The 24,763-nt window shown below is 38.9% G+C and overlaps 3 protein-coding genes across 7 annotated transcripts in view; 2 read left to right on the top strand and 1 right to left on the bottom strand.

Moving 5' to 3' along the window:
• zgc:113184 (uncharacterized protein LOC553745 homolog) overlaps positions 1 to 14,510 on the bottom strand; it is a 28,677-nt gene extending 14,167 nt beyond the window's left edge. Inside the window, exons 1-5 of one of the 4 annotated variants that reach the window (XR_007827006.1) lie at positions 14,354 to 14,510; positions 13,160 to 13,345; positions 12,915 to 13,055; positions 7,430 to 7,626; positions 7,053 to 7,278 (exon numbers count right to left, since the gene is read on the bottom strand). Coding sequence is in view for 3 of the 4 variants with exons in the window: in XM_051103963.1 (XP_050959920.1) it covers positions 7,105 to 7,278; positions 7,430 to 7,626; positions 12,915 to 13,055; positions 13,160 to 13,271 (624 nt within the window). In the remaining variant the exon portion in view is untranslated. Of the gene's footprint in view, positions 1 to 6,077; positions 7,279 to 7,429; positions 7,627 to 12,914; positions 13,056 to 13,159; positions 13,346 to 13,440 lie in introns of those variants that run through there. The other 3 variants (XM_051103963.1, XM_051103966.1, XM_051103965.1) reach the window with 3 other exon arrangements.
• Positions 14,511 to 17,555: 3,045 nt separating this feature from the next.
• On the top strand, positions 17,556 to 23,147 carry cnpy2 (canopy FGF signaling regulator 2). Of its 2 annotated transcripts, none has more exons than XM_051103921.1 (6): positions 17,556 to 17,675; positions 17,883 to 17,988; positions 18,214 to 18,329; positions 18,438 to 18,635; positions 21,319 to 21,415; positions 21,708 to 23,147. In XM_051103921.1, exons 2-6 carry the CDS (start codon positions 17,889 to 17,891, stop codon positions 21,749 to 21,751), a joined length of 555 nt encoding a protein of 184 aa, XP_050959878.1. In that variant the 5' UTR covers positions 17,556 to 17,675; positions 17,883 to 17,888; the 3' UTR covers positions 21,752 to 23,147. The 2 variants fall into 2 exon arrangements, with proteins under 2 accessions (XP_050959878.1, XP_050959879.1); XM_051103922.1 differs by lacking the exon at positions 17,556 to 17,675 and adding an exon at positions 17,690 to 17,781.
• A 1,017-nt stretch (positions 23,148 to 24,164) lies between these two features.
• The window catches only part of LOC127161307 (serine/threonine-protein phosphatase 6 regulatory ankyrin repeat subunit C-like), a 36,455-nt gene continuing 35,856 nt past the window's right edge, over positions 24,165 to 24,763 (top strand). Inside the window, 1 exon segment of the mRNA XM_051103986.1 lies at positions 24,165 to 24,301. Within this exon segment, the coding sequence (XP_050959943.1) occupies positions 24,275 to 24,301 (27 nt within the window). The 5' untranslated portion in view covers positions 24,165 to 24,274.

Here is a 24,763-nt window from a genome sequence, read left to right as displayed (position 1 = left end):
GTGACCTCAGGGGCTGACTTGTGAACAGACGTGACCTCAGGGACACAGTGTGCAGCCCACACACACCAAGTGGCAACCGCCATTAAAGGAAGAGCAGCAGCGGGAGGTAGGGTCTCCTTACTGGTGGATTCAGAAGGCACTAATACCACTGGGATGTTGGCTGCCCGCACTGACGCTAGTGGTGGATCCAGTACGCTGGCCATCATGATAGGCCGTGATCTTGGGATGTCAGACGAGACATGGCGAGGCTCTGGGTGGTCAGACAAGACGTGATGGAGCTCTGGGCGGTCAGACAAGACGTGACGGGGCTCTGGGCCGTCAGGCGGGATGTGACTTGACTCTGGGCCGTCAGGCGGGACGTGACTGGACTCTGGGCCGTCAGGCGGGACGTGACTTGACTCTGGGCCATCAGGCGGGACGTGACTTGACTCTGGGCCGTCAGGCGGGACGTGACTTGACTCTGGAACAGCAGCAATAACTTCACTTGGCTCATGAAGATCAGCTGTGGTTTGACTTGGTTCGTGGAGATTAGCTGTGACTTGACCTAGCTTGTGAAGACCAGTAGTGAATTGACTTGACTCTTGGAGATCAGCAGTGACTTGACTTGGCTTGTGAAGATCAATGACTTTATTTGACTCAGGAACAACAGCTCTGACTTGGCTTAACTCAGGAACCACGGCTGTGACCTTGCTTAACTTAGGAACCATGGCTGTGACCCTGCTTGACTTAGCAGGAGCGGCCCTGACTTCACTTGGATTGTGAAGATCAACAATGACTTTACTTGACTCAGGAACGACGGCCTTGACGTTGCTTGTCGCAGGAACAATGGCCTTGACGTTGCTTGACGCAGGAACGACCGCCTTGACGTTGCTTGATGCAGGAACGAACGCCTTGACGTTGACTGACGCAGGAACGACCGCCTTGACGTTGCTGGACTTGGAAGCTTGACTGGACTTTGACCTTGACTGGACTTGGATGGCTTGCCTGGACACAGCTGAACTTGACTTGACACTGCAACAACAGCTTGACCTTGGAGGAACTACAGCTTTGGCTTGACTGCTTGGCCTGGGAGACACAGCTGTCTGAAGCCGTGATGAAGCGCCATTTTAGCTGCCCATACCGCCATTAGGGGTGAGTCCAGCACGTGAGCCATCATGACCACAGGTGGCGTCCGAGTGCTGACCGCGGGTTCTGGAATGGCGGCCATCTTGTGTAGTGGCTCAGGCATGGCGGCCATCTTGTGCAGTGGCTCTGGCGTGGCGGCCATCTTGACCGTGCTTGGTTTAGGAAAGATGGCTGTAACTTGACTTGAGACAGAAGCGTCTGTAACGGAGAGTGAAAGACGAGAGGCGAGCGGATCCATCTGCGAGCTTTTATTAAAAGGACGAGACAAAAACATGGTCGTACAGGCAGGGTCAAACGGTAGCAAACAGGTATATCACAGGCAAGACGTAGAGAGTAATCCGATAAACGAGCAAGAGTCCAATAGGCAGGCGGCGATACAGTCGAGACGAGATGGCCAGGCGAGGGAACTAAACACAGGGAACTAGGAACTCGGGAACTAGGGAACTAGGGAACAAGGAAACTAGGGAACGCAAACAATAATAATAACACAACAACACTCCGTGGCTTGCGATGGGAAAGACCGGGGCTTTTATAGCACTGCTGATCAGCGCGATGAATACTGGGAGATGTAGTCCGGGGTGTAATGCAACAGTCAGTGTGTGAAGATAGGGTGAGAGTGACATCTGGTGGTGAGCGGACCACGGAACACCGACCAGATTCGTAACAACTTACACCTCATATCAAACCATTTTACTGCCGTGTTTTGGACATATAAGATATTATTACACTTTAAAGGCCTATAAAGACCCCTTTTCTAATAAGTAGAAAAAAACAATGATCAGTTCTTATTCAGGACGTCCCATACTATACGCACACCACATATGAAACTATTTTACTGCAGCATTTTTGAGAAATGGGGCATTATTACACTTTAGAGGGGTATAAGGGGTAATAATGTCACATATCTATAAAACGCTGCAGTGAAATAGTTTGAGATAATGTGTGCATATAGTGTAGGATGTCCCATATACGAATTGGCCATTATATTTTTCAGCTTTTTAGAAATTAGGTCTCTATAGGGCTCTGAAGTGTAATAATGTCCTATATCTCCAAAACGCTGCAGTAAAATGGTTTGATATAAGTTGTGGATATAGTGTGACACATCCCCTATGAGAATTGACCATTGTTTTTTTCTACTTATTAGAAATGGGGTCTTTATAGGCCTTTAAAGTGTAATAATGTCCCGTAACTCCAAAACACTGCAGTAAAAGGGTTTGAAATGAGGTGTAAGTATAGTATGGGATGTCTCGTATAAGAACTGACCATTGTTTTTTTTTCTACTTATTAGAAATGGGGTCTTTATACCCCTCTAAAGTGTAATAATGTCCCATATCTCAAAAATGCTGCAGTAAAATAGTTTCATATGAGGTGTGCATATAGTATGGGACATCCTGAATAAGAACTGATCATTGTTTTTTTCTACTTATTAGAAATGGGGTCTTTATACCCCTTTAAAATGTAATAATTCCCCACATTTAAAAAATGATACAGTAAAATAGTTTCATATGTGGTGTACGTATAGTATGGGACATCCTGAATAAGAACTGGTGGTTGTTTTTTTCTGCTTATTAGAAATGGGGTCTTTATACCCCTCTAAAGTGCAGTAATATCTTATATCTCAAAAAAGTATTTATTTTTTTTAATTCATATAATGTGTGCACATTATATGGGATAAAAACTGACCATGGCGTTTCATACTTACTAGAATTTATTTTTTCATAGGTCTCTGGAGTGAAATAAATGCATTTTATTTAACTTTTTTTCCCATTGTGAACATTTTTTTATTTGCCCTTTCTTTCAAAGTAGACGTCAAACCTCATTATAGAAAACATTCATTGAAGAATAACTGTTACTTTTGAACAGTAAACCAAATTAAAAATCAATTCTGGTATTTAGAAAGACTAAATACGTTATTTTGTCTGTTTTCTACGAATTCTGCTGTAGCTCATCTACATAAAACAATTATTTGAAAGGTGAATATTTAAGAAAAATATTGTAACAGACAACCGTCAAAGTCACCAATAAATAACACGGATATTAAAGCAGAAATGCAAATAAATAAGCAAGTAAAAAATCACGAGCATTTTGTATGATCTCTCAGTCCTGGGCGTCTAAATGAAAAGCGCTCTGCAAGCGCGTTCTCTCTGTGTTGGTCCTGAAACTACCGTAAACACTGTAATATGCGCGCACGTTAAAATCAATCGCGGCTGGCTTGACCGTGTTTTTCTGAAACACGGCTGGCTTGACCGCAGTCACAAACACGGTGGATACAAAACGCAGAACACACAAAGCATGACAAAATATGACAATTAAACATTTATTCAGCTTCGAGCTTTGAGCTTCAATTAGCATATTAGTTAACAACAAACTGTGACTAGCTAAATAGTCTGGTTGTTAAAGAGAATTTAAACTTACATATTTTGAAAATACTGTATTCTAATCACTTCCGGCATATTTTATGCCGACAGGGTGTACATACTAAGCTTAGGAAAAGCAAGTAAGCAAACTCATACAAAGAAAATGTGTCAATTTAAAAGTCACCAACTTACTCACCTCAGCCGTTGAAATTCCCTCCACTAAAGAGACAAAAAATCTGTTGTCCGGATGTCGCTAAAGGGAATGGCCTTTTCTTAAAGGGGCGGATTCTCCATTACGACAGGGTGGACAATCATTCAAGGGACATGGACAAACTCTTCTTTTTTATTAAATAAAAATATCGTTTTTGTTACCAAATGGTCAATACACTCAAATTGAATAATCTCTTATTTAACAAAATATTAATAGAAGAACGAAATTTTAACATTTTATTATTTGACTATTCTACTCTCACTCAAATTTAATGAGCAGTGCAAGGAAAAAAAAAAATCCGTGTATCATTTGTCCATTCGTTTTTTGATTTAATATTGAAAGAAGAAACATGAGAACGCTCATGAAAACGGCTCCTTTTTCGTTTTTTCATTCTTTCCAGAAAAACGAAAAACAAGAATTCAGCTTGATTTTTCGTTTTTCGTTCAGGGGTGGAAAAATGAATAAACAGCTTGAATACTCGATTTCTACAAGTGGGCGGAACGAAACGCCCCTTTCCACCGATTAGTCAGCCGAAGATCAAACCATGCCCCCGTCAGTTCTTCCGCAGTTTCGCGCTGAATAATAGTCATCCGCTGCTGCAGTTGTATGGATAATTAACGCGTTTATTGTAACTTCATTTAATCTTTTTCTCACGAAACAACCACACTAACGATGGCTCGACACTACCCGTACCGGGGCAGAACCTAGACAGGGCTTTCTTCTATGCAGACATAAATTTACTTACGCTTTGCATTAGTTGGCAGGGTTTGATGGCCGTTCTTTTGATGGCAGCCTACCCTGGTCGCCAAATAAGTTAAAAAAATTAAGATACAAATAATTAGATTAGTTGTACATTAAATATTTTAAACACTAATACAAAAAGGAAAGAATAGCCATTGACTCTGTAAGCCTAACGTTAATAAAAAAATAAAATATAAGTACCCATGTAAAATAAAAATATGCTACCCTATTTAAAAATAGTGCCGTTATAAACAACATTTATTTTAAACGCAGAAAGGCATTTAGTTAATTACGAAGTTTCCATAGCCTCTTTGTGATTTACCTGCTAAAATATTTTTGTAAAGAAGGCTTCTTCAATCGGGTCCCAATATGCAAGCAAAATAACAGTAAGCAACTATACAAGTTACATTTTGCCTATAGGCTATTGTACAACAGACACATTTAATTAAGCATAATAACTTTTTATATGTTTGGTTGACGGTGCTTTAATAATGAACAGTGCATTGATACGTTGTGTGAGCGCGCGAGGCGCCAGCGCCATCATTTGAATTTCTTTCCTCAGCAGCGGAAACAACTTAGTACTCTGTCATTTAGTCATACAGATAAGAGCAGGACATCATTCGAAATGGAAAAAAAAATTCTTTTTATTTGTGTAAATTCAAAATGACAGCAAAATGCATCCCTTTGAACAATAAAGAAAACAACAGAATGCGCTGCTTTCCTTTAACATTCTGGCGTATGCCACAAATATGAACCATGACACAGCTGACGCGTCTACTTTTAACATGCTGCATTAAGGTTAGTTGACTTTAAATACATTATTAAGTTTTATTATTATTAAAGTTACTTTAGAATAAATCACAGCATGTTTCATGATAAAAAACGTGGCACTTTGAGAATAGCACACAGAAGAAAGCCCTTTCTAGGCTCTGCCCCGGTACGGGTTGTGTCGAGCCATTCGTCAGTGTGGTTGTTTTGTGAGCAAAAAAGATTAAATGTATTTGCAATAAACGCGTTAATTATCCGTTCAACTGCAGCAGCTGGAGGATTATTCAGTGCGAAACTGCGGAAGAACTGACGGGGGCACGGTTTGATCTTCGGCTGACCAATCAACAGAAAGGAGTGTTTCGTTCCGCCCACTTGTAGAAATCGAATATTCAAGATGTTTATTCATTTTTCCACCTCTGAACGAAAAACGAAAAATCAAGCTGAATTCTTGTTTTTCGTTTTTCTGGAAAAAATGAAAAAACGAAAAAGAAGCCGTTTTCTCATGTTTCTTCTTTCAATATTAAATCAAAAAACGAATGGACGAATGATACACGGAAGGGACACAGCACAATAACACGCATCATCCTACACAAAACTTTAAAAAATCTAGAAAATGTATCTAAAAGGCCAAATAATGCTATTGTTATGAATATAAAAACGTAGCCTAATATAACACACTCATAGCGTTTTTATGTTAAATTACCATGGCATTTATTATTTATTATTATTAGTTATTTATGTACAGGACACCAAAAGGCACCCTACAGTGATACTGACCCCACTCATTAATCAGTCTCTAATTCATAAATTGATTTCATTTGAGTAATATGCTTGTGAAGGCCTATAATTAAAGAAATAACCAAACATTAGAATCATGTCATTCAAAACCTTTAGGCCAATAAATTTCTTTATTCTGTGGAACACAAAAGAGGATATATTGAAAGTTATTTTGCAATGCTTTTTTGTCCATATGAAATCAAAATCAAAGGAGTCCAGTGTTGTATTGAATCCTTGTGACAAAAGACAAAATATTCAAGTGTTTTTCAGAAAAAAAGGAAATCACAGATTTGGAACAACAGATTTTTCAGTGAACTATCCCTTTAGGCTAGCTTTCTCAAGAAACTGAAACAGATATACTACAAGTGTTGTGTCTACAAAAATAGGAGGCAGGATAACTGGTAAGCATGTCCATGTGTACTGGAGTGCCTTCAAGTTTGATGTTTTAAAGCAATGAAACACAATCTTTTGTGAATACTAAAAATTAACATTAAGTAGCACGTAAACAAGACTAAAGACATTTGCCCATGTCATTTAAGCATCTTTATCCGCTGATGCCTTGTTGTCAATTATAGCATTGGTGTACATGTAAACACAACCACTGATAAACTAATGAGGTTTTACAGTATTCATGCTACATGTTGGTATGATCCATTGATTTCTCACATACTAACATTTTCCACTGTATTTAATCTGTAATTGCAGGACAGCACTGTACTCATATCATGTGGTTTATGGTAGTGAAAATGCAGCATTTGGGTAAAAACAGTAAATCATTCTAATATATAATAATTATATATTTATACCAATTCTACTGGTTCAAAACAGACACTTTTTGTGATGTAACCAAATAATTATAAGATAATAACAGGAGATAATTCATAACATGATAAATTAAAAAACAAATATGTTTTTGTTGTTCTTCTTGATTTATCATACTAAGCATTTGCACTACAGCTTTGTGTGCTGTTCAATTTAATAGAAAAAAAATCTTGATCATCACTGACCAAAGCTCAAATGGTTTTAAAATAAAATATACTATTGTCCATTACTGACATTATGAGTGTGCTCACCTGTCATCTCTTCTTCATTTTTAATGAGTTTGATTCCCATCATTGCTTTTCTTCAAGTCATATGTGTAGTGAGGTGACGCAGAAACTCTCCGCGGGTGCTTGTGTGTCCAGGAAATACAGCGTGACAGAACTCGCACACCTGCGACTGCAGCGTGACTCCAGACATGAACAGTCCTCCGGCTTGACTGACCAACTCACTGTCCAGAAAGGAAGATGACCAGGGCCTCTGTGGGACAGAGAAACATTCTTTCACACATGTCAGATATTTAAGAGTGTACTTATTTAGTAAGATCTTCAGCAGGAGGTGTGACTAGACACAATAAATCATAAGTCAAAAGCTTGAACCAAAGCTTACTAAACAGAGGTATGATACGAACCCGCAGCCTTTGTGAAGTCTGGTTAGCATAATAATGTTGTTCAACTCTTCTCAGGTCATCCCAGGCACTGTTTTCTGTCGTCTCTACAGGGTTGTGGAATTCTGCTTTATCACGGTTACCCTGTTTCTGATCTGGAACATCCAGGTTAAAATGCAGTTGGTTTAGTCCTCTGTCAATATGACTGAGATCATTACCAGCTGAAAAACAAACATTGCATAGCAGAAACTTAAGAGAGGAAACTCGATTTGAGGCTAAAAGGTCCACTGAAGTGCTTTGAAACATGCAGCGTTATTATATGTGTTGACTAGGGATGGGCGATATTGGCTTAAAAATGTGTCACAATAATTTCTAGTATTATTGCGATAACGATATCAATGACAATAATTCAGAGAATCCTGTTTCTTTAGAGAAAAGTATTATCTTTCCTATTTTTTTCCAAAATAGAGCATAACTGAGTACACATGTACAATGTAATGTTTAATTCACTGGAAGCTGGAGGACGCCCATGCGCCAGGGTTGCCAGGTTTTCACAATACAACATGCCTAATTCCTACTCAAAACTAGCCCAAAACTAAAATTGTAAAGGGATACTCCACCCCAAAATGAAATTTTTGTCATTAAACACTTACCCCCATGTCGTTCCAAACCCGTAAAAGCTTTGTTCGTCTTCGGAACACAATTTAAGATATTTTGGATTAAAACCGGGAGGCTTGAGACTGTCCCATTGACTGCCAGGTAAATACCACTGTCAAGACCCAGAAAAGTATGAAAGACATCGTCAAAATAGTCCATCTGCCATCAGTGGTTCAATCTGAATTTTATAAAGCGACAAGAATACTTTTTGTACGCAAAAAAAATAAAAATAAAAAATAACGATTTTATTCAACAATTCGTCTCCTCCACTTCAGCGTAGCGCCATTTTGGAGAGTATCTGCAAAATGCGTACTCAAATATACATAGAAAACTTGTCCGTGTGGTGTGGCTGACACAGAACAGCATATGCAGTTTGCGTCCAGCGGATCCTCTCCAAAATGGTGCTATGGTGATGTGGAGGAGACAAAATGTTGAATAAAATAGTTATTTGTTTTTTCTTTGGATACAAAAAGTATTCTCGTCGCTTCATAAAATTCAGATTGAACCACTGATGGCAGATGGACTATTTTGATGTCTTTCATACTTTTCTGGGTCTTGACAGTGGTATTTACCTGGCAGTCAATGGGACAGGTTTGGAACGACATGGGGGTAAGTGATTAATGACAAAATTTTCATTTTGGGGTGGAGTAACCCTTTAACTGAGGAAACTTGACAGTAAACATAAGATTGCTACAATATATGGTTTATCTGTGTTCTTCAAACAATCTTGGGTATTTTTATAAGGATAAAGTGTATTCATAATGCAATGCTAATCAACATAGCTTTTAAAACACTATAACATAGTATGATTTCTGCCTCATTCTTGGATATGAAGCCACGTCTGATCGCAAAAGGTTATAAGATATCGCCCATGCCTAGTGTTGACATTATTTAAACTAAAACAGGAATGCAGGCGGGACATATCAAGCAGTCCTGCCCCCCTTTTTTTTAAATAATAGCGTTTCGTTTTGTTTACAGCTTGGCCAGAGATGTTGAACTCGGTAAAATATAGCATTCTGTGTAGAATACAAATGGGACTGTGTAACGTGGGGAGGGAGACGAGAGGCAAGCGGATCCATTTGCAAAGCTTTATTTGAAGGGCGAGACAACGACATGGTCCAACAGGCAAGATAGACAACAGCAAACAGGTATTTAGGAGCGAGACACAAGAATAGTCCGAGAAGCAGGCGTGGGTCGATGATCGGCGAACGTAATCCAGGGGGGAAAAGCGAACGGATAATCCAAAGAGACAGGCGAGATATCCACAAGGCAGGCGGTGAGACAGATGAAACGAGATGGCCAGGTGAAAAAGCTAAACACTTGGAACTAGGGAGAAACGCGAAACAACAATGAGAACACCACAATACTCTGTGAGTAACAGGGGGAAAGTTCAGGGCTTATATAGGGCATCTGATTGGTTACAGGTGTTGGTGCAATCAGCGCGATGGGTGATGGGAAACATAGTCCGGGGTGTGATGGAACAGTCTGTGTAGTGTGAGATGCACAGCGACCTCCGGTGGCGGGCTGACCAGACAGGAATCATAACAGAGCCCCCCACCAAGGAGCGGCTTCCAGACACTCCACACAAAAAAACAATCCAGGGGGAACGGTGGGGCGGGAATGAGACAAGGCGAGGGTTGGAGGACCAAGTCCATGTGGAGGACCTGGAGACTGAGGCAGAGTCGGCAGAGCAGGAGCCCACCAGGGCGGAGCAGGAGCCCACCAGGGCAGATCAGGAGCCCTCCAGGGCGGAGCAGGAGGCGCTGGAGCCCTCCAGGGCGAAGCAGGCACCTGCGTCATGGACTGGGACCTGGGGAGAGCAGCCTCTGGAGCAGACTTGTGAACAGACGAGACCTCTGGAGCTGACTTGTCAACAGATGAGACCTCTGGAGCAGACCTGTGAACAGACCAGACCTCTGAAGCAGACTTGTGAACAGACCAGACCTCTGGAGCAGACTTGTGAACAGACGAGACCTCTGGAGCAGACTTGCGAACAGACGACACCTCTGGACACAGTGTGCAGCCCACACACACCAAATGGCAATCGCCATTAAGGGAAGAGCAGCAGCGGATGGCAGGGCTTCCTTAATGGTCGGATTTGAAGGCGCTGATGCCACTGGGATGCTTGCAGCCCGCAATGACACTAGTGGTGGGTCCAGCACACTGGCCATCACGATAGGCCGTGATCTTGGGGTGTCAGACGAGACGTGACCTGACTCTGGGCGACCAGCCGAGATGTGACCTGACTCTGGGCGACCAGCCGAGACGTGACTTGACTCTGGGCGACCAGCCGAGATGTGACTTGACTCCGGGTGACCAGCCGAGACGTGACTTGACTCAGGAACAACAGCAATAACTTGACTTGGCTCGTGAGGAACAGCTGTCACTTGACTTGGTTCATGAAGATCAACTGTGACTTGACTTGGCTCGTGAGGATCAGCTGAGACTTGACTTGGCTCATGGAGATCGGCTGTGACTTGACTTTGCTCTTGAAGACCAGCTGTGACTTGACTCAGGAACGACAGCTGTACCTTGACTGGACTTGGGAACAACAGCTGCAACTTGACTGGACTCGGGAACAACAGCTGCAACTTGACTGGACTCAGAAACAACTTGACTAGACTTGGAAACAACTTGACTGGACTTGGGAACAACAGCTGTAACTTGACTTGACTCGGGAACAACAGCTGCAACTTGACTGGACTCGGGAACAACAGCTGTAACTTGACTGGACTTGGGAAACACAGCTGTAACTTGACTTGATTCGGGAAACACAGCTGTAACTTGACTTGACTTGGGAACAACAGCTGTAGCTTGACTTGACACAGGAATGACAGCTTTAACTTGACTTGACTCTGGTATGGCAGCAGTGACACAACGGAGCTTTGACCTCGCCGCCATTTTGTGAACGGGCTCTGCTGTCCCCGCCATTGCATGAATGCGCTCCAGCGCGGCCGCCATTTTGAGAACGGGCTCCGTTGTAGCTGCCATTACGTGAGCGCGCTCCGGTGCGGCCGCCATTTGACGAGCGGGACTCAACACCGGAGTAGCAATCATTAAATCAGAATGTCCTGGGGTTCGCGGGCTGACTTGACTTTGCGGCTGTCCCAACTGCGATGCTGCGTTCCTCCTCCGCGACACCCACAGTGAATGACGAGCCCACGCACAATAAAGCAAAGTCCATAAATTGGGTGAGTGATGAACGCGGACCCTTGCGTCTGAGTTTTGAACCTAAAGGTTCGTTAAGACCACAAAAAATTTTAATTGGCAGATAGTCCAGGAGGTCTGAATGGTTAGCGATAGCCAGGAATTCGCTAACATGTTGCTCAAGTGTTTGTGGGCCCTGTTTTAGTCTAAACAATATTCTTGTTGTGTCCATACCTGTTGAATGTCCGTGAGTAAAGCTGCTGGATCCTTTTTTGACTGAGTATTCTGTAACGTGGGGAGGGAGACGAGAAGCGAGCGGATCCATTTGCAAAGCTTTATTTGAAGGGCGAGACAAAGACATGGTCCAACAGGCAAGGTAGACAACAGCAAACAGGTATGTAGGAGCGAGACAACAAGAATAGTCCGAGAAGCAGGCGTGGGTCGAAGATCGGCGAATGTAATCCAGGGCAAAAGCGAATGGGTAATCCAAAGAGACAGGCGAGATATCCACAAGGCAGGCGGCGAGACAGATGAAACGAGATGGCCAGGCGAAAAAGCTAAACACTGGGAACTAGGGAACTCGGGAAATCGGGAACTAGGGAGAAACGCGAAACAACAATGAAAACACCACAATACTCCATGAGTAATGGCTTTCTTTTTTCATGAGGGGGTTTGGCATCAGGGCATCTTTGTTTCCAAGCGGAACGTTAAAAAACGTGACATACACATATCCTGGAAATCCTGTATAATTCAACCAATCCGATGATGACTTAAAAACTCCTAAAGTGTTTCCACTTTTGTGTGCCATATGCATCAGACATTCAGCCAACTTCCCATGGGAGTGACGTCTAAGGCTGAGACTATGCGAAACCAAAAACCTTTTGCCCCAGTTGAAAGCATACTTACACTGTCTGAATCATTCCCTATCCCCTATAATGTCCACTACATGCCATTCACTGTACAGAAAAGTGACCGATTTCCGCCATAGTTTTAGCATCTATTTACAGGGGGCGGAGCACTTCAGGTTCTAGAGAGCATTTGACTGGACAGAAAGTCTGATGAGAAGGTGAAGAGCAGAGTGATGTCATCAAAATCGTTGATTCATATTGGCGGAAGTTAAGAGACTGTAAGTTTTGAATGCTTATCTTGTAAATGCAAATTTTGTAATTGTTTTATAGCACACTAGCTTATAGATAACCTTAAGGGCAACATATTCATACTGAAAGCAAAAAAAACTTACATTTTGATTTCATGGGGACTTTAAGGTCAAATTACAAAAATGGGACAGTTAGATTTAGAACAGAAAAATTCTATTTGTGTTAAGGCCTGTTCACAACAAGAATGATAACTAAAGATAACTATATTAGCATCTACTACACGAATGAACAATAATTTTGTTTATTATAAGCATACACTGCAGTTCTGTTGTCTTTAAATATTCTAACTCTTTTTTAAGCAGATGGATTCTAATTAGCTGTCAATGTTTTTATCGTTCATCAGCTGGAAAAAAAATCCAACTATGATTCCAACAATATTGTTCCTCTGTGCCGTTATTGTTACGCTGAAATTCTTTTAAATTTAGAATGGTTTTTAAAACTATATTATTATAGTTATAGTCCTTGGTGTTAACAGGCTCTTAGTCAAAGGTGGAATTCAAAACTTTCAACTGATCATTTTTTTAACAGACATAATGAGAATACTATACTTTGAGAGTCCAGTATGTGTGGTCCAGTGGGATGTCTTAACTCTTGTTCATGACATTCTTTAGGATGGAGCAGGTGTCCTGAGTTTTCCTCTATGCTTTGACACGGCTTCTCAAAGTTCCTAGCTGGAATCGTGGCCAAACCTGAAAGTTAGCGTAAATTATCATAGTGGATACAATCATTTATTACATTGTGACATTAGTAATACATTTAGTAAACTGTAGTTTATTTGTAAGAGTCATTTGACCTTGCTGTCGTTGTATTGTGTCAGAGAGATGTTGTATTATTGCTGCTTGTTTTAAGCAGAGTGACTGGAGACGGACAAACTCCTGGTACAGTGCTGCATATGCCTCCTCCATCTAGCAGTTATGAATGAAGTGATTTAAAAATAACAAAGATCAAAATGTCTTTGAGCTTGCAGTCTTGTAGAATTCTGTACAGAAAGATAAGAAAAACTGAGGAAATGTTTTACTAAAAATAGAAAGAAATTTCCATAATTATTAGTCTGGAAAAAAAGTACAAAATTACTTTTCATTGATCAGTGTAGTAAGGTGACTCAATTGAAACCTGTCATTAAAAAGCCTATTATATTAGCCAATTATGATTTTTATTTTATTTCTATTTTTTTTTTTTTAAATGCATTGGTACTTGCCATGAAACAAAAATGACTTTGAGACAGAGTGAAGTAAACAAATATACAAAATAGAAACATATGCAGATGTAAGTTTCTGAGTGTCACACAAATGTTGCTGTTTATTTTACCATCAAGAAATATAGGGCAGACCAGGCTGGTTTTTACAGAGTTAATTTCTTAATTTTGTGCTATTACAAAATTCTAACATCTGAATATGTAACCTCTTGACTTAACATTAAAAAAAATTACAGCATGTCAGGGTGAGAACATCTTTTCAATCGTTTTCTTTTTCTTTCCTTCCTTCTTTGTTTCTTTCACTTTTGCCTTTTCACAGGAGGCGATTTTCTGACTAAGGTGACACTTTTCTTGCTGGCAATTTTCAGTGGACTGACAGTTAGCTAGCTAGGCAACCACTGGCACACCTCAAACTTTTAAAATCATCCGTGTAGTGTTTTCCACCGCAACTTTACCTACACCACAGATGTCGACCGAAAGCACAAACATAGTAACCTTGCTTTGTTTGTACAAGTAGATATATGTAGCAAAGAAAATATATGTAGCAAAGAGCCCATGTGTACGTCATCGGAAATAGACTCATCATCACCATAACATCAATACTAATAAATTGATTGGATATACTTAACATTTCAAACTGAATGTCAACACGTTATTTTCTTAATAATATATTCATCTCCTGTCGCTCTATACTGTCATCGCAATACGTTTCTACATTCCGGTGGCCACAGAATGAAAGCGTAAAGAGGAAGAACTAATTCACATAGTAGTCTATATAACATCCATGCTTACTAATATCCAAACATCCGTGATCAATTCGGTACAATTGAAGATATCTTTTAGATCTGTCACTCTAACGACTCTGCGATGAAGTGTCAATATATGCTTTTAAAATGTACTAAAAGAAGCAAACAGTCACTGTCCGGAAATTAAAAACAGGAACTCGAACGGGAACCTCCCCCTGGGTCTTTAAAGTGACCCAGCACAGAAGTAGCACGTTACCTTACGTCTACACAAGCGTCCACACTTGAGGCGCTTGTGTGTAAATAAGATGTAGTTTCACGTCTGTATACCACCACATTACAGTACGTATTACTTAAATTATAATTGTTGTACTATTTGTAATATTATTTAATATAATTGCATTAATACAGCAAACTGTTTAATATCACAAGTTTCACATTTCAGCAGCACTGTGTACATCTGAGTCTGTTATTGTGTCCCTATTACCATAAATGATTCCCCATTTTTCACCAATGATAGCGTGATGCAAAATCTGAATCGAATTTAGAGTTACCTGCCTTTCATTTAATTATTTTGCTCACACAATTAGCCTATCATTTCTGAAATAACTTTATGCAGAAATACCAGGTGCAGAAACATCAAGTTATATAATCAAGAGAAACCCACAGAAAATTATGGGTGTGCTATTTTACACATGTGCAAGATGTAGTCTCCTAAACCTTCCTCCTAATTTTTTTAATACACGTAAACCAACAAATCAGGCATTAAAATCAGTATGAATTTAAAATTCACCTTATCAATTTAATAAATGCATGTTACAGATCTTATCATGAACAATTATTGTGCATATATTTAATTTTCTTTCTTTTTTTTTTTTTTAACAGATGTTTTCAAGTCCTCATGCTTCAAAATTTCACATCTGGACCTTCCGGGGGGAAATTAAAAACTGTATGCAGGACTTCTCCAATCATTTAGTCTCCTTAAACCCTGCCTCTGCAAGCCATATTCCACTATTTATAGAACCACAGTTAAATCTGCCTCCACTTTGAGTTAATGTCCACATCTCAACAAAAGTCAAACCCAAAAGTCAACCCTTAGGGCTGACACTTTATCTATGGAAGAGTTGCCTTTTTCCTCATCATTTGATATGTTTTCATTCGGTATGTTTGGTAAGACGCAGTAAGAGCTGTTCTTTAAGTGGAGTGGAGTTGGGCTATAGCAAAGATGTAGGTTCAACCTACAGTGTCTTCTTTGTATGAGTTACTCCCTTAGCAGTCATTTTTTGGTAGTTTGAACACATGCGACCATACCAGCATGGGCTGATAATTTCATTTTTGGGTTAACTATCCCTTTAAGAGTTTTGTTGTGGCTATATTATAAAACTTGCCAATTGTTATAATGCACTTTTTGTAGTATTTCTTGACAAATAAGAGTCTCTCTGGCCAAACCGTGCCTTCCAACACAAGGTCTTTTTGTCAAGGTGTAGTTTTGTTGCTAACCACATCTGTCAGCATTTTGCACCGCATGGTGATTTCTTTCAGGTTTCATTTTCTCTATTACAACAATATATTTTAAAGACATGCCTGTCGGAAGTGAGCACACGTGCCTGAGACACTGGGTGGCACACACCATTGCCGATACTGTTGGGTAGTTATTCATTTTGTGATGTTGTCCATATGATGTTGTCCTCATTCTGAAATGTGTGCGGCAGCCATATTTTACAGGCTATATGTGGCTTCAGTTCCTCCTGTGTGGCTTGGTTGTTTATGTCTATGTACTATCTTTACTCTGTCTCTTGTGGTCTATAACACTGAATACTATGCTTGTTACTGGTGTAATCAAGGTTCTCTGAGTCAGACCAAGATTTTGGCTGGATCATAGTAATTGACACGTCATCAATCGAGGGCGACATATGACAAAAACAAAAACAAAATTATTGACACATACACAAGGCCTTTCTCTTTTCACTATATTTACGCAGTATCTGGCCACTGTTTACTGAACCACGTTAAACCAACAACCAGTTTTATTACTTATTGATATGTAATAAAACAATATACAATATGGTTCATTATATTTAGCTAATGTATGAGACACAGAACTGTTGTTTTTATGGTGTAAACATTTGGTTGATTATTGGCTTGTCTTTCAGAAGGATGTTGTCATCAACAGAGAGTAGTGGCATGATGCTTGGTAAAACTTGTAGACTTCCTTCAGTGCACTGAAGAATTTCTTGCAATTGCATGAGTCTACAAAACGTTGGACTTCTTCAGCTATGCAGTCCCACTTTGCAGTCCTCCATGACAGGATGATGGACCTTATCCTCTCCAATGGAGATGGTTTACTCCCATTTGACATTTAGAACGGGGTAAAGCTAGAATGTGTGCTTGTTTCTATTCTTTTTAACTTAACAGTCAAGCATTTTAAGTACTTCAGGAGCATCATTTCTTATGATAACTCATGCTGACGTTTTCAGCATGTGTCAGCAAAGTCAGCCATACTCTTGGTTGCCTCCACACAAAAGTTCTAAACCACAGAAACATCAAACTGGCAACCAAGATGAGAGCGTACAGAGCAGCCGGTCTACAGAATAGTCTTCTTTATGGCTGTGAGACCTGGACACTGTATACAAAGCACCAGAAACAACGGATTCTATCAGAGGTCTCTACGATCAATCATGGGCATCAAACAGCAGGACACAGTGCCAAATCTATAGGATTTGGACATTGCTGGCCTGGGCTGTGTTTCTCAAAAGCATTGTAAGCCGAAGTTGATTGTATCAATGGTCAGTGGTCATCAATAGAGCTACAATGCATTTCCCAAAAGCTTACAATACTTTTGGGAAATGCAGCCCTGGGCAGCAGCAAGGCCATGATCATGAAGGGCCGGCTTTGTTGGACAATCCATATTATACAAATGGACAGTTCACATATCCCGCATAAGATTCTCTGTAGAGCGCTGTCTCAAGGCCACTGGCATGATTCTTTACAGCCTCAATAATTAACAGAAAACTCTGAGCTGTTATCTTGACAAAATATAGATAACAGGAATATATGTGCAGCACACATATACGTCGAAAAAAATATGTATTTTATGATTATTTTACTTTCATGCAAAGATAGATTTTTTTTTTTTCACACCTTTTTTGGTTTTTTATTTGTTTTTTTGCTTATGTTTACCAATGGTGCCACTATTTGTCGTTGCTCCACGCTCCAGTTCGGTTGGTGGCGGTAATGCGCCAAAGACACCCAATACAACTCAAGAAGAAACAAGGGATTGTGGCAGATCTCAGGTCAGCTGCTAAACTGCAATTATTCCTGTGTGCACGTCATCAGTTTATGAACGCGTGTGTGTGCATTTACTGCAAAAGGTTTGTATGTTCACGCAATACTTTAACATATGCGTGTGATGCAGTTCGATTAATGTGTACAGTGGCACGTTGCATAATTTTCTTGATCGATTGTGTTTTGTGAAAGGTAACTCTAGTTAACCTGGCATTTGGAGTCTTATCCCAGCTATCGAAGGTTGCAGTAAAATTTAATTGTATTAAATAACCTGCATTTATTTGTTTTTGTAGGTGGGGATGGAAAACCATTTTTACATTGTTATCGTCTGTGCACTGATGTCTGTGCACCTATTGTTAGTCCAAGGAGCCAGACAGGGTCAAGACATAAAATGTGGAGGTATTTTAACTTTTTGAAAACCTTTTATAATTTACTGTGCATGTATGTATGTGTCTATGTATGTATACCTAGACAGCTATTGTGGGTTATTCGTCTTGCAGAAAAAAGAAACAAGGAATGTAACGCACCTTGATAAATGCATTTTCAAACTGTTTTAATGAATGATTGTGCATTTTGATTAAGAAATACTTCTGAATTGCATCATGCACATATTGTTTTCCCCAGCATGCAGGGCATTAGTTGATGAAATGGAATGGGCCATATCGCAAATCGATCCTAAGAAAATGATCCAGACTGGATCATTTAGAATTAATCCTGATGGCAGTCAGTCAGTAAAAGAGGTGACATATTTTAGTTTCATACTGACACAGTTTTTTTTTTTTTTGTTTGGTTTCTCTAACACCAACTTACAGATTTTTATCTACATGTATTTGTTTAAATGTGCCCAGGTTCCCTTTTCTCGCTCTGAGAGTCATCTGCTTGAACTGATGGAAGAGGTTTGTGAGAAGATGAATGATTACGGTGAACGTGTTGACCCTGCCACCAATCGAAAGACATACGTGAGACATACATCCCGTGATGGCACTGCCATGGACCTTTCTGATGTGGCCTTTGACTCCAGAGTCAGCTCTAGTTTAAAGTTTGCTGTGAGAATGTTTTCTTTTTTCTCCACTTCTTCACATCTTTATTTTTAAATCAAATTTTTGGCATGTGAATATTTTTATGGATCTTGTGAAATGTGATCCCCATTCTTTGGAATTATCTTTGGCTTTTTTTAACCAAATGTATACAATTGTTACATCGGTTACCATGGGCGACATTAGGGGGGGGGGCTAGGGGGGCTAGGGGGGCTAGGGGGGGGGCAAGGGGGGGCAAGGGGGGGCAAGGGGGGGCAGTTGCCCCCCCAGATGGTTAGTCATCCCCGTTGTCAGCCACACTGCAATTGGAGCGGTTTGCCATGCCCAGGCCTGGTTGTACGGAGGTACTAGACTGTGCTAAATACCCTCAAACGAAAGCAAAAGCAACTGAATATCTGGCAAAATAGCCAGACTCATTGTGTAGTTTAAAGAGCTTCATTGATTATAACAGAACTTGTGAGATCCCGATGAACTGAGATGAGTGACGCTTTTATTCATGATAATTAAGTGAGCGAGCTTTGCGCACTAGGCTATAATCCGTTCAGATTTTGTATGAAACATTATTTTTATACGGAGCAATGTTTCGGAAAGACATCTGCATATTTATACTGGATTCGTTCTTCACCCGGCTCTTGTCCGACAGCTTATCAGAATTTTCGGCCCGAGTCCGACCCGAGCCCGTCTTTTCCCCCTCTTCTCCAAAACAGCTTATACTACTGTTTCAGCTATTAAAATGAGTGATTATATTTCGTTTTTTTTATCAAGTTAATTTAAACGTTTTGAAGCATTTTTTGTTCCTTACATATAAGTTTTTGTTTTTTAAAGTAACGACAAAGCGGCCAGCGGAAGACTGATCATAGTCTGTTTGATCAATTTTGCCTTCTCAAATCATCACGACTTGCCTAAAATAAAATATCTACAGATATAAAACAGTTCAAGTATAAATCAATGTTAGTTTAAACGTTAAACCTAGATAAATGTGTGCTATTAGGCGCATATCCAATCATTTGTGCGGAGAGTGGAAGGAAGCTAAAGCCGCTTTGCAGAACATGGAGGCGCCAGCGCGATCACTTGCGTTTTTTTTTTCAGTGGAAACCATTTTAAATATTCATTTTTGCTGATAAAAGTAAGAATAATACATCATTCCTAAATGTAAAGAGTTTACTTTTATTTGTGTGCACTCACAATATCAACAAAACGTTGCAAATGATGCTTCTAACATAAAGAAAACAAACATAATGCGCTGTCTGTGGTCTCAACAGGAGCGCTTCACAAAAATGAACCGAAACTCAGCGAATACATAACTCACAGACATGACACATATATCTATAGAAAGCTTGAAATTATAACTTTACGAAATGAAGTAAATCGAAAACAAAAACTATTTCATTATGTAATCTTTAAGGATGCATTTCTCTATAAAGGCGCATATAAAGAGGAGATGGCGAGTCCGGATCGGCAACTTCATCCTTGCCACACTGACTCAGAAAACACTAGTTTATTAATGAACAATTTTAAAATCTCCTTACTGTTTCCCCCCCGACACATTCATGGTAATAACTTTTGCCGGTGCTTTGCGGCAAGCTTTAGCCTATTGTGTGCGCTTGAGCGCAAAACTGTTCCAGCTGCGCTGAAGGCGCGTTCACTGCTGCTGACAGAGACACTAAACGCCTTGCGAGCCGATCTCGAAAGTGAAAGCAAAAGTGAAGTCTCAAGTTGTTTCCACCAGAGCGGATTTTTTTTTTCATCGCCATATTTGGTGGATGTCTAAGATATAAAAATAAGAAGAAGCCTAAAACAGGCCCGAAGCCCGTCCCGCGTCTGAACTATGACGTGAATACTGGCCCGAAGCCCGGGGCGTAAAGAAGTCGGGGCCTGTTGGGCTCAGGCTGCAATGCAGGGCTCTACCGGGACATATCAACCAGTAGCCTAATTTCATTGCCAGTAACGGACGGTTAAGTTCAGGAAGGAAGGGTATGCGATTTAAGACAAAATAGTCCCACAACTGATCGTTCATTTTTTTTTCTTAACGTGTTTCACCTTTAGTAACAACGAATCAAAACGGATACATTTCACGTGACACGGGAAAAAGACACGGAAAATCAGAAAAGCAGCGTGCACATTTGGTTAAAAATGAAAGGCTGTCAACTGACACTTAAAACGGGGAGCTTTGCCAGATTCAAGAGTCAAAAGTACCTCCACAGTTTTAGTAAACGCTGGCAACCTCTTTAAGTTGTTCTTGACTGCGCTGTAATGGCTGCTTTGGTGCGTTGCAATATGGTAGGGGATTGTTTTGATGCTTATGCGATTTTTTTTTTCTTGCCCCCCCTGACTCAAGAGTCAAATGTCGCCCATGTCGGTTACCTTTTTAAACTAAAATGTTAAACACCTATTAGCATTACACAGGGATGTGAAATACATTATTTTACTTTAAGATACTTTAAAGTAAGACTTTCATTTCTAAGTTTTTTTTTTTTCCTTAATCTCTTTTATATTATTACTTGGTTATCGTTTTCTATTAATCTTTATTTTTAAGCGAAACCTTAAACTATACAGTTGTAATAATTGTATTTGCAATTAGGATGCATTTTGCTGCTGATTCAATGCAACAGTTGTACACTTTATGGAATGCTGTTTGAAAAAATTTCTGTATCAGTTTTAGAAATGGTCTTGCTTGTGTGTTTTTTCACAGTGTGAAACTATTGTTGAGCAACATGAGGATGAACTTATTGAATTCTTTGCTCATGAGACTGACAACGTTAAAGACAAGCTCTGCAGTAAGAGGACAGGTAATGCTGTAAATATGGATGTAAAATTAAGTATTCTTTCATTTTAAACTGATCTGTGAAATTCACATGATATCTTTCTCTAGATTGTCTGAAAATCTTTTATTACACCATAGTCATTAGTTGCATAACTTGCCTACACAAGTGCTTTTCTTTCCTTTTAAAAATATTATGACAATACCTTTTCAAGCATATTTAACAAAACATACAATATTGTGTAAAATATTCAGATGGTCATCTGGAACATTTTTTCTTATTATACTTGCAATATGTAATGTTTTTTCTCCTTCCACAGATCTTTGTGACCATGCTCTGAAGATACCGCATGATGAGTTATAACATGAGCCGAGCACATCATGACTGCTTTACCATTGAAGAACAATGCATTCACTTGTTAAACATGAGTAAACAGACTGATTCTCTTACTTGTTGAGGACGCTGAACATACAGAGATCTACTTGATGTTAGGCAAAACATTACATAATGTACTTGACCCTATGGGTTAACTGTTGACATGTTCAACTGTATTAATGGCGTTACCATCAAAACTGTTCATTGTCATTAATTAAAGCTGACTTTCTACAGCTCAACATGAGATCTCTTTATGAGTCTCTCTAATGGCATACTATAATATTTAAATGTCTTTGGATGAACTAAATTTTTAATTTAGAAGATAACTTGCAGTATATTTATATATAAGCACAGATAGAGGACCTCTGGAGTTCCTGATACTAGTGGTGATTTTGTGTCTTGATGTTTTCTCAGGTCATGAATCTGATCAGATTACTAGTCCTCAAGTCTTAACCAATTAGGTTACCACCTTTTCATAAGTAAGTGAATATAAGTTAACCCAGTTTTATGTATTCATTTGTTTTCCACCCACACATTATTGTATTGGTTGTTGCTTCTAAATTTATCAACATTCTTTGAGTCGGATGAGTCATCCATTTTGGACCATGTTGTATTTGTAGTTGTTTAATGAAATGTTTTATTAGTGTAATATACTTTAATAACAAGAAACCCCTTTCTTTTAAATGCTATATTGTCACGTGTGAATCTTTGTGACAAAAACAATCTTTTATATATATATATATATATATATATATATATATGTATTTATGTATTTATTTATTTCCCCCTAATTTACATTATTGAGCCTTAATTGTTAATGGGAAAAATCTACACATTTCATATTTTCCTAAAGTTATGGTCCTACCTCAGGAGGTTGAAAAATGAGAAAATATTTACAAATGTGTGAGGATATCTTTTACAATATTTTGTATAGTCATTTATTGATGAGTGTCAAAATGCCAATACCATTAAATCAAATTTTTGGCATGTAAATATTTTTATGGATCTGGTGAAATGTGATCCCCATTCTTTGGAATTAACTTTGGCTTTTTTTAACCAAATGTATACAATTGTTACATCTGTTACCTTTTGAAACTAAAATGTTAAACACCTACCAGCATTACACAGGGACATGAAATACGTTACTTTACAGTAAGACGTTCATTTCCTCTCTTTTTTTTTTAAATTTTTAAAATCTCTTTTATATTATTACTTGGTTATCTTTTTCTATTAATTAACTTCTATCGGTTACTTTTTTCGTGTTATGATATTTGTCTGTTTCATTTTTGTTAAGCAAGAGATTTGTGCTGGCCAGCTTAAAGTCAAGTTGAGCATCAGGAAAGATGCCGCTAAAATTATTCAATAAACTGCTCATTTATCATAACTTCATCTCCTGCTTTCTGTTACTTTTCTGTTACATCCCTGCCTCTTGTACTGTTAAAAAATTGACATGACTAGTTTTGGAAAGCAGGTGAAATTCAACGTTAACTGCTTTTTGATGAGAGACAAAAGTTTGTATTAAGTTTTGGATATTGAACAAAACCCTATAACCAAGGCTTGTTTTTACACATATGTACAGTATATACATGTATGTAATCTGTAAGTATATAATCTCTGCTTTACTTAAGAGCAAGATTTTCAAGTTACTGTTTACATGTATAAATGTAGGCTTTTTCTTTTACATTTGGTGTCTTGTGTCATGCAACACTGTCTCTGTCTCCCTCTCTCTGTTCTGTCTGTTTTCTGTTGGGGATGGAGAGGACATAGATTAAACTTTATTGCTACATTTACTACTGTAAAATACATTTACATTAATTAATTTATCAGACCCTTTACTTATTTATGCAAAAATATTTATAAATAGTTTTCATATTAGTAAACATGAATGATATGTAGGGTAAGATGGGGTAGTACAAAATCTCATTTTAAGATTTAGTCAGCTGAAACAGTTTTAAGGTTATCTGATGTAATTTTATGAGAAATTCACAGTATCTATCTAAATGTTAAATTATGACTAGTTTAATTCTGTAAGACACTTTTACTAGTTGAAATTAAAATAGCTATATATAGTAATGCTTTGGACATTAAATGTTAACATATCCGTGTTAACCTTGTTTAGAGATCCATTAGGTTCAATCATTTGTAAGCAAGAACTGAATAAGACATCAGACCATAGTATTTAATCCAACAAAAGAAATTGGTGAACCCTTCTCAACATGGCAAGGTGTTCTAGATTTTGTTCAAGATTTCGATGTACAGGTAGCCTAGTGAAAGTGTACAGTATCTTTATATATTTGATAACTGCTAACAGAGCTAATGAACACTGCATGAGCCTCCTGTCTTATAATTCCTATTTTACAGTAGATGGTGCTGTAAACCACCAGGTTCATATTACAGCGCAGTTGAAGTGGTGGATCCACTAACTGTTCACCCTTCGTTATTAACGCTAAAAAAATAAAGAATCATTACCATATCCTAATGAAAAAACTCCGACCTTACTAATCTGAGGAGATGGGAATATTAAAGATAAGCGAGCAGGTAAGCGTCAAGAACTATTTTTCGCTTTAGTTTTTTCAGAAGCATGGCAAGGGCAAGCTTAGTATGACTTGTTCAGCAGTATGTTTCAGTTAGATTTTTAATAGACTTACACTGGTAGTATACACAGCTAAAGAAAAATGTCACTCTAAAATTAGTTATACGGTACCTGTCAAATCTGTTACGCTGTCAGTTAAAACCCACATGTCGTTATTTCAGTATCTGATAGTTGACTTTAGCAGTGGATTAAAATCTTTAAGGAGATACATTTCTTTTATTTCTTTATTGCAGATATTTTGAGTATGTTTATTTAAGACGTGTTGTATATGCCTACCGAACACTGATACAAATGATAAAACGAAAGGCTTATAAGGATATTTACTGTATAATATGGATATTTCGCCCAAAAATTAAAATTCCGTCATTTACACATCCTCAAGTTGCTCTAAACCTGTATGAATTTGT

This window comes from Labeo rohita, unplaced genomic scaffold (assembly GCF_022985175.1).
Source record: "Labeo rohita strain BAU-BD-2019 unplaced genomic scaffold, IGBB_LRoh.1.0 scaffold_61, whole genome shotgun sequence".
In the NCBI taxonomy this organism is placed as follows: domain Eukaryota; kingdom Metazoa; phylum Chordata; class Actinopteri; order Cypriniformes; family Cyprinidae; genus Labeo; species Labeo rohita.
This window is presented reverse-complemented; position numbering and strand designations above follow the sequence as displayed.